This window comes from Alosa sapidissima, chromosome 11 (genome assembly GCF_018492685.1).
Source record: "Alosa sapidissima isolate fAloSap1 chromosome 11, fAloSap1.pri, whole genome shotgun sequence".
NCBI lineage: Eukaryota > Metazoa > Chordata > Actinopteri > Clupeiformes > Clupeidae > Alosa > Alosa sapidissima.
This window is the reverse complement of record NC_055967.1, coordinates 13,702,046-13,716,776: the sequence shown is the minus strand read 5'-3', so window position 1 is coordinate 13,716,776 and position 14,731 is coordinate 13,702,046. Positions and strand designations below refer to the sequence as shown.

Genomic DNA, 14,731 nt, shown 5'->3' with positions numbered 1-14,731 from the left:
GGTCTCGTCAGCTAGTTTTACAGTACTTAATAAATTAAATGGAACTTAACCCCTTTCATCACAATTGTGACCGTACAAAAAAAATCTTGCTCCTGTGCCTTTAAAAATGTTACTGGATGAATTATCAATACATTTATCCCAAAAATAGAAACCTGAAGGGATCTCAGTTAAATATGTGCAGTGCCAAATGTAATTTGTCACATGGCCAGAGCTGCTAATGTTTTGGTTGCACCCTGACCAGAAAATTTCCACTCAAAACCTCCCATACTAAAGCTTAGAAAAGTATGTTTATGACAAAGATTTTTGGCCTACACATAATCTTTAAGGTGTCTAGCATGGAGGGATGCAATTGAAATATGAACTTTGTTCAGCGTTCACATAGCATGAGTGAACATGATGACGGTCAAAATAGTGACCGTTAGTATACTACATAGGGATTTCATTTTGCAATCATCAAATTTCTAATAAATTCCATTCAGAGATGATATGGGGACATTGTTCCAGGTCTGTTGTTTACATTTAAATTTATATCACATGGCATTCCTCAACATTGCTTCTGCAATTCTCTATTATATTCTAAGTGTGCCGATTTTTACATATAATAGCCAGTATATCATACTATTAGGCCTAGCTATTGTAATAGCTGTTTTTTTACGCTGTTCTTTATTTTTACAATCATACCTCAAAAACCGTAAATCATTGTCCTCATTGAATATTACATTACATATGTCACATATAAACTATAGGTGGTGAGGGGTATAATCAACTTGCCAGTCAGCGTGTTGAAGTCATATTGGCTGAATTTATGCAGAGACTTGCAGTAGACATGAACAACTTTACATATATATTCCCCACCCCTTTCCCAACAGCACCCCCTCCACTTACAGTATGTACAGTATAGCCTCTGCCACAGGGGCCAGTCAGGCGAATCAGAAGCAAAGCTTCATGTGATCAAAAATAAAGATCAAGTGTCTCAACAATCTGCCCTGACACTATTATACTGTATGTCCAAATTACAGTCTGTTTACTATTATGCATTTAGAACCTTACTTAAATAAATAATACAATAATAAACAAACAAACAAACAAATAGATAAACAACATCACTTTTTGTAATAGTTGTGGTTGTTGTATTGTAGGGAGTGCTGTTTACACTATAGTCATAATAGTGTGATATAATGGCTTTTCTATGTAAAAATCGCCACACTTAAATAAAATAATATAGAGAATTGCAGAGGCAATGTTGAGTATTGTATTGTGATACAAATTTAAATGTAAAGAATAGACCTGAGACAATGTCCCCATATCATCTCTGACTGGAATTTATTGGAAATTAGATGATTGCATAATAAAATGTGTTACAAAAATGTAAAAAATCCCTAAAATGAGACTATGGTGTTTCCCACCAGTCACCATTGTGACCGAACATAAAACACTCCTTTTCATCCACTTTTTCATGAAAATTTAAAAAAATAGTAGGCCTAATTGATTACTTCAAAGGGTTACACATGATTTTGATATTTTCATGTCTGGGGAAAATTTGGGATTAAACAGGTTAAATAAAGAAATACCAAAGACATGACCTTGGTGGTAGATACGGCCATGCTCGCAGTTTATAAATGGTCAGTAGTGGGAACCTTGTAGAACCTAGTAGTCTAGCCTTGTCTTTGTTGCCTTTATGATTTCCTTTTAAAAAAAAATCTTATATCAAAAAGGAGATACCAATTATCAACAAATGACAAGGCAGCTGGAACCTGCCACTCTTTCTCTCCCCCTCTGTCTCGTGCATGCTCAAGATGCTTTCCCAATTAAAGCTGCAGTTGGCAAGTCTGACAGATTGAGGGGACTTATCCAAAATGTTGAATGTTTACAACTCTCATGCCCTTTCACCACTACCACCGAGCACCCTCTCATCGAGTTTGTGCTCGTCAGTGCGCACCAGACAGACCAGACTGTGATTGACAGTCAGATCTCACACAGCCCTGCTCTGATTGGACCAGAAGAACCGGGAGCTGTGGATTTTTGCAAAACAAATAACAGGCTCTAGGTGGAGGTAGAAGTGCAGGTTTTTTTCTAAAACCAGCTGATTTATGTTGTTCTGTCGGAGCATAGTGTCGGTTTCAGTGAATATGATCAAAAAAATCTTGCCAACTGCAGCTTTAAATAGAGTAGCATAACGTTGAAATTAGATTAAAAGTACCCATATCATCATTGCATGAAACATACTGTTGCTTGACACTGTAAACGTTCGGAAGAATGAAAAGCAGTTTGAAGTAATGCTACTTATTATTTATTGGTTACATTTTGATGCCCCTGACGCCCCTTGGTGCCCTACGCACAGTGTGCACGTGGTGGTAGCGGTGGCACTGCCTCTATGCCTCTTGTTTGTCGCTGTGTAAGGATCACCTGTAACAGGAAACTGCACTGTGTGATAGGTGACTTTTTGATATGACAATTGGCATGATGCAGCAATAATGATGCTTATAATGAACAGTAAGGCTATACCAACGGGGTGATCTACAGGGCCTTCAGACTGCAGAACCAACCAGTGATGGCTTGCTTGCCACTGAGATGCAATGCAAACATGTGCTGCCACATGTTAATGATTAGTTTGTGGAAGGTTATAGGTCAGTGTGGCCTCAGAGGTGAGGTATACTCCATTCAGCAGGGGAATGCCGTTGAAATAGTCCAACTCCAGCATCAACTGCATTTGCAGAAGGGGTCACTATAGGCCGAAGACACGGACAGCTGCATAAACTGCTGAGGCAAGTGTGCGTTTAGGAGGCCTGTGAATGATGGCCAACAGAGCATGGTGGGCCATTTAAGGGTGATAAAGATGGCATTCTCTATGATGTCGTTTTTAGTGGATATTATGCGTGTGCACTTATGCATAAGTACCTGCTGGAGGTACTCATGGGAATGAGGTGGAGTCAGAGTCAGAGGATTCCATAAGGGAAGGGCTAGACAAAGCCCCCCTTAGAAGAACATCAGCCACTGTTTTCACTCATCATGGAGGATTCCTTGGTGAGGCCACACACACACAGACCCACGACCTCACAGATGAAGATGACAATGATGGCACCTTCAATGTTACGCACATCTGGGATGCGATAGCTGAAAAGTTGATTGGTGGGTTGGGGGGAGGGATGGGCAGTACTCTAGCACTGTATAAAATAAATAGGGTACCCATGGTGCAGCTGTGTATGTTATTAAAAATTGTACGCTGAATCTGAAATCCATGCAAAATTTTAAACTACATCCACTGACAAATGTAGTAATGTGTTTGATGTGATCAACTCCTGTAAGTAGAAATAGGATGTAAGTATGTAAATGTAAATATTATGTCTCAAAAAGTATAGTACATTTTAATGTGTTACTGGACAGTTGTTTTTAATCCCGTTTTTAAATGTTGAAATCACATTAAAATGAATAATATAAGGAAAACTCGTGTCGTTTTTCATTAGGCATGCGGTGCTGTAAACACTGTGGATTAAGACAAAGTCCTGGCAGAAGGGGCTACTCCTCGGGTTGAATGTTAAGGTTCTCCAACTGGCCCCAAGTTGATGTGGAAAAGTAAAAGCATATGTCCTGTTTGGTGCGTGTGAGCAAGGCAGGCAGTAATTCCCCACACAAAAAAGAAGGAAAAAAATCTGCAATGAAACCTGCCTTTACAATCACCTGTGCAATATAGCCTTTAGCGCTCCCTTTGATCCAACAGTCCACATACACAAATAATAAAAAATCTACCTTTCTGGTGGACTGCTTATTGCTTTGGAGAAACATTCCTGGGTCTCAGTGTCAGGAATACCTTCTCAGACAGTAATAAAGTCCATCTGGGACAGACTCTATCAAAACAAATGTGCAAGCAGGCATCATGTCCACTAGCTTAATGCTAAACCTTTTGCTACTTCTCACCAAAGGATCATAACATTGATGCAACATTGCATGTGCTGGAGGATGCGATTCCCCACTGCAATACCTCTGCTCTCTCACTAACAGCTCACACAGACATGTTAACCATGACAACCACATGGCAAAGACAACATTGTTATGTCATTGTTAATACCCATGGCATATAGCAGTGATACATGATGGTCAATTTACCAAGGCAAAGTTACTCATCGCTCAATTTTTGGCAGCTACTTTGTAACTGATCATGAATAATGTAGAATGATGAGGCCTGTAAGATACTATAGCATGTGTAGAATGAACACACACACTGGCACTTGGATCCTTTAACTGTACCTCAGCTCTCCATCTTTAATGGAATCCATGTTTGCCCATTTTGCCCTTGTTTTCTCTAAAAGCTAAACATTCCCTGGTGAGTGTGAATGTTGTAAAGGTGTTGGATCACCTCCCCTCATGGGTTCACTCATTATTTTCCTCTGTGCCAATTACATTTCCAGACCCTCCGACTTTCCCAAACAGACACTGCATGTGCATCACATATTTCCAGGGAGCAATTATTGTGCTACAGATGTGGGTTGTTTATGTATACAGTCTTGTTTACACCAAAGGCTGATTGATATGCCCCTCTAATAAAACACTTTGAATCCACAGGAAACGTGGCACTTTACAGCTTATTGGTTCCAAGAGGAATAGGGGGGCAACTGATTCATACAGCAAGACTCTCACTTTCTTATTCATAGTCATGGATCACAATCAAAAGAAACATCTGGAAGAGTATCTGTCTCTGTAAATGAAAACAAAAAATGAAATATCTGCCAATTTAGTCTTTATTATTTTGTTGTAAAGTACATTTAATTTGCAGAAGTGCATTTAGTTAAGACTTGAAAGACTTGGCACAAAACAGGCTACCACACCTGTATCTTTCCTCCTCATAAGACTTCCCAAACGCCAGAGTTTAATCTGGAGAGCAAACTAACTTCTCTGGCTCCTGGAAACGTGGTTCATAATGGCTACACAATTCCCTTAGCTTAACAACGATGTGCTTCAGTTCCACAGTGACTGTTTTGGCATCCAATCTCAATCCAAGGAGTGAAATGGTAAACAACAAAAATAACCTGGTGATGACCAGAATCAAAAAGCATCCATTATTAATGTACTCCTTGAGTAGTCAACTGACTAATCACACTTTGAAAAAAAAGACAAATAGTGCAAAACAAAATTATTTGCTGTGGAATGGAAATACTGGACCTTAATATAACATGACATCTCCACATATTGCACTACAGAACTTTATGAAATGACATTCAATCAAGAAAATATGAAGTCAATACTAAGGCTTTCGTCCTATGTGCCATGAGTACAAAGTGGAAGCATCCTCTGCATAGAAAAAAATGCATATCATAAAAAAATAAATGTATACATCATGTAATCACACATTGGCCCACAATTCTCTCATAAGCATTCAGAGGCTGAAATGATTACGGTGTTATCCCACTACAGATCAGTATGCAATCTCTTTATGTATCTTGTCACATTAGTACCTTAAGGACAAGTGAGTTTGTGATTGAAGAGGTTGCAAACCTGATGTTTTCCCTGTTCAAATTAGACCAATTATAGCCACAATGCAGCGTAAACGTATTTCCTACATCAGACCCCTGAGTCAGAGTACATTCCATTGATCAGGTAATCCACCTGGGTGTAATCCTTCCTTCTGTAGCTCTCATACGCCTGCGTGAGGAACAGGACTACAGTCACCACAAAGAACAACAGACCAAACAGGAGCACTGCCAGCAGAGAGCTGGTGTCCACCAGACGACCGCTGAAAGGTCCCATGGGGATGCCTACAATGCCTTTACTCGTGTTGCTGACTGGCCCTTTGGTTACAGACTCGGGAGAAGTGGTCAGAGCTACAGGGCTCTCAGACGCAGTAGGTGGATTGAAGACTTTCTGAGTGGTTGGCGATGGCTTCTCTTCGACAGCTTTTGTGACCGTATGTGTGGTTACAGGTGGTTTTGACGATGGCTTCTCTTCGACAGCTTTTGTGACCATATGTGTGGTTACAGGTGGTTTTGGTGGTGGTGAGCTGGGCATTTGAGGCAATTTTGTAGAAGGTGCACGTGGTGGAGTAGGAGGGGTGGTAGTGGTCATGATAGTTGTCGGCAAAGGTGATGTCTGAGTAGTGGTAGTTGCTGGCTTTGATGTGCTGCTAAGGGTAGTTGAAGATAATATTGTTTCATTGGCTTTCCTTGCAGTGCTCTTAGTGGGCGGTGCTGTGGTTGAGCTGGTAGTTTGGGAGGAGGTTGTTGTGGCGGCTGTTGTTGTGGCGGTGGTGGTTGTTGATATGACTATGGAGACCTTTTCATTTGTAGTAGGTCTGGAGGTGATACTTGTGGTGGTGGCCCTGGGTTGTTCAGAAGTAGAGGTGTTTGAGTGATCCTTGTTGATATAAGCACTATTAACAGTCTCACTAGATGTGTTGTTGTCTCCTGCTAATGAATCCTGGTTTCTGCTTGGCTCATGCTGTTGTAGACCCAAAGAACCTTGAGGACTTAAAGTGCTCTGCATCATCTTGAGGGGTACAGCATCTACTGGCTGGGCTGTGGAGCTTACAAGGGGCTGCGAGGGGTTGGAGCTGATGGAATGAAGACCAAGCTCTCTTCTAGATTTAATATCGGCACCTGAAACAAAACAAAAATCGCTACATGTGAGATGCCATTTGCAGTGATCACTTGCAGCAAAGCGCTATTACACCCATTTTGAAAGATTTCCATGACTCTTCAAGCACAGACTAAAATCTTTTAATCTTCATAATGTTGTAGGATTTAGTGAAACATCTACTGAGAGTTTACTCCTCCTTGATAAGACACCTTACAGTAGTCTTACACTGAAAAGTCACGGGGTTGCCAACAAGATGAAACTTAAAAAAAAAAAAAATAAGCAATATGGCATGAGTGAGAGTGGGGTTGGTAAGGATATCCCTACCTCATTGGCTCCATGTGTACTTGTATACAACAGTTCTACTATCAACTGATCAAGTCTAAAGACTAAAGAATTGTGTTTTCTATTGTTTATTTTTGTTTGTTCACCCTACACTTCCTGCATCTCCTTTTGCCAAGCAATGCAGCAGGTCACTCAAGAACCCAGTTCAGTGAGAGAGGCTATGTGTGCTTGTGCACATAATCATTTCTATAGTCCACTTGCTTGTCTATAGCCAGTAATTGTCAACTGTGACAATATGAAATCGCCGCTCTCCTTTTGAATGAATGAAATGTTCACATCGGAGTGATTATTAGCGGTGAAAAGTCTGAGTGGGGATGTCCTGGGTTATGCCTCTCTCGTCCAATCAGAAATAAAAAAATAGTTCGACCAGACCTAACTGTTGCACAATGCAGCGCAAAGATGCTATGACATCCTCAAGAACAGAATTACAGAGACTGTTAATGTTTCACATTATGAAATAATCAGGAGAATAAGAAGTCTTAAAACAACATTAAAATAATACTACTCAAATCGTCTTGCCATTTGGTTAGTTTTACAGGAAACAACTAGCTTGGAGATCATCTTCAAATGCAGGTACACAGTATGTCATGTGAATGGGAGATTTACACACCCCTCTTTCTGTCCAGGTTAAGCATTAAACAGTTCTGCGGTCTGGGACAGAGTGGCCCATGAGAGCAGCAGTAAGGAGGCTACATTAAACACGCTTCAACTTCAAAATGTCTTCCTCTCCTCTGGCTTTATTTCCCACCTTTAATTGGAGCATGTATGAGCATTGAGCAAATTTACAATTTACCTTGAATTAAAAGATCTTCATAAGTGGCATGTTTGCAATCTTCAAGTTTGGGACACTTCAAAAGTAAACATACTTTTTGATCTGCTCTATACAGAGACCAGTCACAAGAGGGGCTATTGCCTGGAATAAAACACAAAAAGAAGTTACCATGGGTGAAGCACAAAACTTTGCACAAAATGTTTAGATATAGTGGGACTTCAAGCAAACCACTAGCCTCTCTTCCTTTTAAGTAGGAAACCTGTAACCTGATCCTGCCTTGCTGTGGGATGGAGGGGGGCTCTGTTATGTCTTAGCATTCCTCTTTCCACATGAGACCCTTCATACAACTTCACTTTGGCGTCAGAAGTAATAACTTTACTGATTGTCATGCTTAAGAAATGCCACATTTGAAACATCTCAAAACTGGCAAAAAAACCCTATATGTGCACATGTGATTCTGCATGTGACTACAGCCAATAAATACAGTGTATACACACACACACACATTCATATCACCCATGCCTGGCCTGCCCTGTCGCACTGTACACAACGCAAGAGGGGGGGGGGGGGTTAGAGCCTGAGAAAGAGAACAAGGGCCACCATCCAGGGAAAGCTCAGTGGCTCAGTTACAGCACTGGCACCTAGACACTTTTCCATCCGCACTTTTAATGGAATGGAAACGAACAAAAAAGGGTGGAGTTCCCAAAAAGTAGTAGCGTCCAGGTAATTGATGGTCAATTTAAGCAGCTTTCAAGATCACTACTGTCTTTTCAGCAGCGGTGGAGGAAAGCTAATTGGAAGGCCATCTGCTTTCCTGCTGTAAATGATTCTCCAGCCGTTCCAAATGGGCCTGGAGTAAAGTGTGTGGAGAGATGGGCGAGATGACAGCAGGGCTGTGGGGGGACAGGCTGAAACTGAAGAGGACATGTCCTAATTCACTTTCCCTCGCAGGTCACTAGGGGTCACCTTATAGTGAGCTATAAGAGTTCTGTGGCTTGAACACAGGCTGCATGTACAGGTCTGAGAGTTGGAATGCTGAATGATTATATATTTATAGCTCACCAACATACCAGGCATTTCACATTTCCAGATGGTGAGTCCAAGCTTTTATTTCTTAGTTACTTAAAACCCTACTGCTGCATTAGAAACTCAACAGAGTCATTTTGGGCGCTGTAATATGTGAGTATGTGTGTGTCTCTGAGTGACAGAGACAAAGTGCATGAGTGAGTGTGTTATGTAAGCCAGGCATGGCTGTTAACCAAAAAAAAGGGAGAGAAACAGCCCCAGGCTTCATATTCTCAACGGCGTGTGCACACGCGCAGAAGCTCAGGTAGATCCACATGTGCGGTGAGTTACTTTTCCTTTTTTTGAAAGGCATTGTGCGATTTAATTGAGAAAAAAAGAGAACATGTCATGACAAAGACTCAAAGGGTATGGCTCGCCAAAGCAGCGCCAGGCTCATAAACAACACAGCAAGGCCCTTTCATCTTAAATCTAAAACACATGGCCCCTTTGAAATCACATGTCCTTCAAGTAAAAAGATGTAATTTCAGAAAAAAAACATATGGCTTTAGTCTTTTCCAAAATATGATATTTTACAGACTTCTGATTTTTAAGTTTTATCTCCAGAGGTAGCCACTGAGATGTATTTCATGGATTAAAAACAAACTATTTTAAGAACATACAGAAAGAGTTTGTGATTGCATAATCTGAAAACAACCTTTGGTTACTTTTAATATTTGTTATGTAGGATAGAAACCATATGACCAAACCGCAAATAAGACAAAATATACAATTTCATTGCATGCCGTTTTGAAAAATGTCAACACTGAAAATGTATTCAGCACAGTACTCGTCATTTTCAGTATTTTGATCCACTACCAGTAACCACATATAGGAAATTAAGACAACAAATAAGCTTAATTTTGAATTCTTAGTCTCCATCTAATATGGAAGATCTTGATCTCTTGAGAAATCCCTGTTCTTCCATTCCAAAGTCCAAGTCACTGTCAATCATAAAAAAGAAATGAAGAGACTTACACAGGTTTGTACAGTTTGCGCCGTCTGCAACTGCGTGACGCATGTCCACTATGGTGGGTGTGGTGCTGCCCACGGAGAGGACCTGCAGGCTGAGAAGCCCCAGCACAGGGGAGAGGGTGACCAGAGGGTGGAGGGTCATGGCCAGGGTCTGGCGCACACACGCGGGGCAGGCTGGGAGCAGCATGGAGTCAGAGCCTGGGTGCAATGAGGAGTGCCACCATCACAGGGGAGACATCTACAGGATACAGCGAAGAACACGTCTGGGTGAACTTACAGAAGACTACACACTCATGTCATAACACCTAAATTTTTTAACTTTCCAAAGCCTGGCATTACAATGCATTACTGAACTCATCAATAGAATAAACACTGTTCACATAATATAGACTACGGGCCCTGATTTAAATGCTGGGAAAAGTGCAAAGTCAGTCTATGAGCAAAGTTCTCATACGTGAACTAAGAGCATCAGATTTTAGCTGACCCACCGATGTGTGTGCTTAGGATCTCTCTCATGGTATTAAATTTGTAAACATATTTTGTGTAGCTATTAAGCAAGCTTTAGCAAGACTTTAGGCTTTGCGCAGCACTATAGGGTGCAATACAGTTGCTTACTCCAATTCTAACTCAATTGCTCCACCTACCTTTACGTTTGAAAAGTGCATTGTGGAGCTAAACCAGACAGATATGCTTGGTCAATATGATTGGTAAATCCTTGTGTAAATATACAAGGACAAATCAGCCTAAACATTAGCTTAGTCAGAAAAAAAATAATGAAAGCTACCTTACGGATAAACAACCGTGATAGCCTACATTTGTACAGGCTTTGGTCATCAATAAATATAGATTTTGCCCTATCCACATTTCTGCCCTTAATTTAAAGTGGCTTTAAACATTGAATTATAAACCAGTGAGATACTTAAAACTAGGTACAAATTGAACTCTGATTCTGAACTGCCATTTCTTATCAGGAACTGAAAACAGAATGATTTTCATTTTGGTTCGTTCTGAGCAAAAACATTATTTTTTCGTTCCTGTTGCAATGTTTCAAGGCCTCTCCTCTGAATGGTAACCGGTTTGAACGTTATAGAAGAACGGTTAATAACCTTTAAAAATGACATTGCCTTTACAAATTGATTTATGGCCGGTGGCACAATACTATAGGCTATTTTTGCCCAACAGCCTTAAAGCTTAAATCAAAGCACATTCAATCAAGGCCTGCTGTTAAAATCACTGTGCTTGAATTCAGGCGTGGGGCGAGATTTGAAAGTAGGCAAGAAGGGCTATATAGTATTAAATCTAAAAAAATAAATGTCTGATAGCCTAACTTCAGACACAGAAAATGTCCTTGCTTTAAGCCCTGTAATAAACTAACCTATGTGTGGTGCTACCAACTGCCTATAGATATTTTCCTAGTGTCTCTGGTAACCTGTGTTATTTCACAAAATGTTTCAGTAATTTAGGCTACATACTTTGAAAAGACAGTTAGATAGTGTTGGATATGAAAATCCTTTTTTTTTAATCAACTAGTAGTTCTAGCCTATTATATAGGGGAGGGAGACACTGGTTCATAACATCTGACTAAATTCATCTAAGGGGTCTGGGGAACACTGTGTGGGCAGGTCACTTTCTAAGCATATGGACTTTTGAATAATATTCAAACGGTTAATCGGAACAATAAATACCATTATTAACTGGTTATCCAAAATTTAAAATAACGCTTTCACTCCGGAACAAGTGAAAATGGTTTTGTTCCCATTTTTGTTCATTCAGAAACTGTTCTATTCCGGTTTTCATTTTTGAACGGTTTCTAATCCCTGTTTCTTATTAATACCAGAATATTCAAATATTTTTACCACTCATTTCATTGGCTTTAAGTGAATTTAACACAAAAAGATTTTGAATGAAGGCCTCTGCTAAATATGCATGCACATGTTCACTCAGACTAAAAATTGTGGAGCAATGGAGATTGCAACAGGTTTTCTCTCGTGGAAAGTTTGCACAGAATTGAAGTCAAAGGCTGCAATTGTGTCCGGTCAGTCTGGTTTGGAGTATTTGCATAAAACCAGGAGGTATTGTGTCTCAGGGTTCTTTGGATCATTGAAATCAATCTCAGACACCTGTGATAATTAGTTTGCCATGTGAGTCCAATCAAAGGAAAACTACTTAAGAAGGATGTTCCACATTATTAAGCATGCCACAGGTTTCAAGCAATATGGGAAAGAAAAAGGATCTCTCTGCTGCTAAAAGCGTGAAATTGTGCACTACCTTAGACAAGGTATGAAAACACTGGATATTTCCCGAAAACGTATGCGTGATCATCGTACTGTGAAGAAATTTGACGCTGATTCAGAGTACAGGCGGGTTTGTGCAGACAAAAGCATAATAAGGAAGGTTTCTGCCAGACAAATTCATAGGATTAAGAGAGCAGCTGCTAAAATGCCATTGCAAAGCAGCAAACAGGTATTTGAAGCCGCTGGTGCCTCTGTCCCGCGAACCTCAATGTGTAGGATCCTCAAGAAGTTTGCAAGTGTGCATAAACCTACTATTCGGCCACCCCTAAACAATGCTCACAAGTAGAAACGGTTGCAGTGGGCGCAGGAATACATGAAGACTAATTTTCAAATAGTTTTGTTTACGGATGAGTGCCGTGCAACCCTAGATGGTCCAAATGGATAGAGTAATGTATGGTTGGTGAATGGCCACCATGTCCCAACAAGGCGGAGGCATGAGGTGGCGGAGTCATGTTTTGGGCTGGAATCATGGGGAGAGAGCTGGTAGGCCCCTTTAGGGTCCCTGACGGTGTGAAAATGACCTTGGCAAAGTATGTAGAGTTTCTGACTGACCACTTTCTTCCGTGGTACAAGAAGAAGAACCGTGCCTTCCGTAGCAAGATCATCTTTATGCATGACAATGCACCATCTCATGCTGCAAAGAATACCTCTGGGTCATTGGCTGCTATGGGCATATAAGGAGAGAAACTCATGGTGTGGCCCCCCAGCTTCCCCTGACCTCAACCCTATCGAGAACCTTTAGAGCATCATCAAGCAAAAGATCTATGACGGTGGGAGGCAGTTCACATCCAAGCAGCAGCTCTGGGAGGCTATTCTGACAGCTCTGAGAGGCTATTCAGCAAAGACATTAAAGCAGAAACTTTCCAAGAACTCACAAGTTCAATGAATGCAAGAATTGTGACGTGATATCAATGAAGGGGTTCTATGTTAACATGCAACTTGGCCTGTTAAGATATTTTTGATTGAAATAACTTTGATTTAATTTATATCACCTCCTAATGCTGCAAATTCAACAAGACAATTGTTAGTTCTTTAACCTATAAAATGTCTTGAAACTCAAGTGTTCAACTCAACTGTTGTGCACAATAATTTGGAACAGTATATTGAGTTTTTTATTTTTATCATTAAGGAGGTTTGTTCAATACAATTCGAATTATACATATAACGGTTTGACTTGAAAGTTTGTCATTTGCATCAACTACAGTATTTAGGAAAATCTGAGAAAAATTTAATTTGCATAATAATTTGGAATGCAGTCAATATGCGACAATGGGAAAGTTATGTGCTCACAGGCGATACCAAACAATACATAGCTTTCAATCATCCTTTCTCAGGCAATTGAAGAAGTTTCACATCAGTATACCACTGTTGGTCCACTTCCCTAACGCCATCATAGAGATGTATCACTGTTTACAGGACCTCAGACAGTTTTAACATGAAGAAAGTGGAGCGGTTTGCCACCAAAGCCTCCAATACAATTGGTTGTGAACTTCCTCCTATCTAATCTCTGTACACAATACACACACTTTATCATGTAAATGCAATGATCAATGACACCTTAGGCTACAATCAGCTGACAAAGATGGGCTACCATCTAATCCAGTGTGAAAAAACCCTTCAATAAAACCAAATGGAGAAAGATAAGTTCATGTTTGTATTGTGAAATGTGACAAATAGCCTACCATACCATTCGAGTTCTATGGTCTTGTGACCAAATGCAATGATGGTATAATTTATGCCTTCTTTTAATGGTCACATACAGGCCATGCTATAAATCACACTGCCTCCTCCCTTTAAGAAAACAACGTGATTATCAAAGGAGTGGGAAAGAACACTTCACCAGGAAATAGCTCCGGTGGCCTATGTCCACAAACCACACCGTTTGATCGGTGGGGCACATACATTGAATGCACACTGATACAAGTAGAACGCGAATAAGTAGGCTAATGACAGGTGAATAAAACACTTACCGTTAACATTAAAAACTTTCGATACCCCTGCCAAAGACGCCCCTTGTCCCGTATTCTAAGGTACCAGTAGTGAATTAGCCAAACTATTAACGTCAGCGAATGGTTTGATATCAAGGTTACTTTGTCAAAACTTTAAAAGAGAGACACGAAAGACATGGTTTCAAAAAACATACAAGTAAAATCACTAACATCAAAGCGCTCAAGATTTCATAGAGTTAGAAGGTTGCATACGCCACGTTAGCCAGCCAATTTGCTAGCCATTTCCGTAGCTTGATGTGAAACGAGCAAGCGTAAATAACGTAGGCTAACCAACAAAATTATGCTATTCTATGCGAAATAATGTTACATTACTTTTTGTTAATGAAACGAAAAGGTGGTCTTCACTAAAGTCATCTTTTAAGCCTTGAAGTCGCGACATTTGTTAAACAACTTACCCTCAAGTTTCAAGACCGAGGGGCGTGTGTTGGTGCTGATGCTGATTGACTCCCGGTATGTTTTGTCTTCTTCTCGAGGGAATGTCTGCTCGTTGGACCACAGGCCAATGTACAGGTAGGCTATGCTCCCATCTGCTGCACAGGAGGCGAAATCTTAAATCGTCAGTCTTTTAAAAAATATTTTCTGACTGAAAAAACAATTTACTTTTATTAGCAAAATAAGAAGGGATGGATATGATATAACCAGCACAACGAAACTAACTGAGAGACTTCAAGACAAGAAAGCGTCCATGAAGCAAAATTGCATGACTGTAG

General features: G+C 40.3%; 1 protein-coding gene across 4 annotated transcripts; it reads right to left on the bottom strand.

Annotated features, from left to right (window-relative positions):
• Positions 1-4,718: 4,718 nt before the first annotated feature.
• Positions 4,719-14,530, bottom strand: wu:fa25f02 (uncharacterized protein C11orf24). 4 transcript variants are annotated; one of them, XM_042110862.1, is made up of 4 exons: positions 14,417-14,530; positions 9,722-9,956; positions 7,703-7,822; positions 4,719-6,587 (listed from the first exon to the last, which is right to left on the bottom strand). In XM_042110862.1, the coding sequence occupies exons 2-4, from the start codon at positions 9,903-9,905 to the stop codon at positions 5,557-5,559; spliced, it is 1,335 nt and encodes a 444-aa protein (XP_041966796.1). In that variant the 5' UTR covers positions 9,906-9,956; positions 14,417-14,530; the 3' UTR covers positions 4,719-5,556. The 4 variants fall into 4 exon arrangements, with proteins under 4 accessions (XP_041966796.1, XP_041966799.1, XP_041966798.1 ...); XM_042110865.1 differs by having other exon boundaries at positions 9,722-9,981; positions 14,417-14,475; XM_042110864.1 differs by lacking the exon at positions 14,417-14,530 and adding an exon at positions 13,983-14,392 and having other exon boundaries at positions 9,722-9,981.
• Between the last annotated feature and the right edge of the window lie 201 nt (positions 14,531-14,731).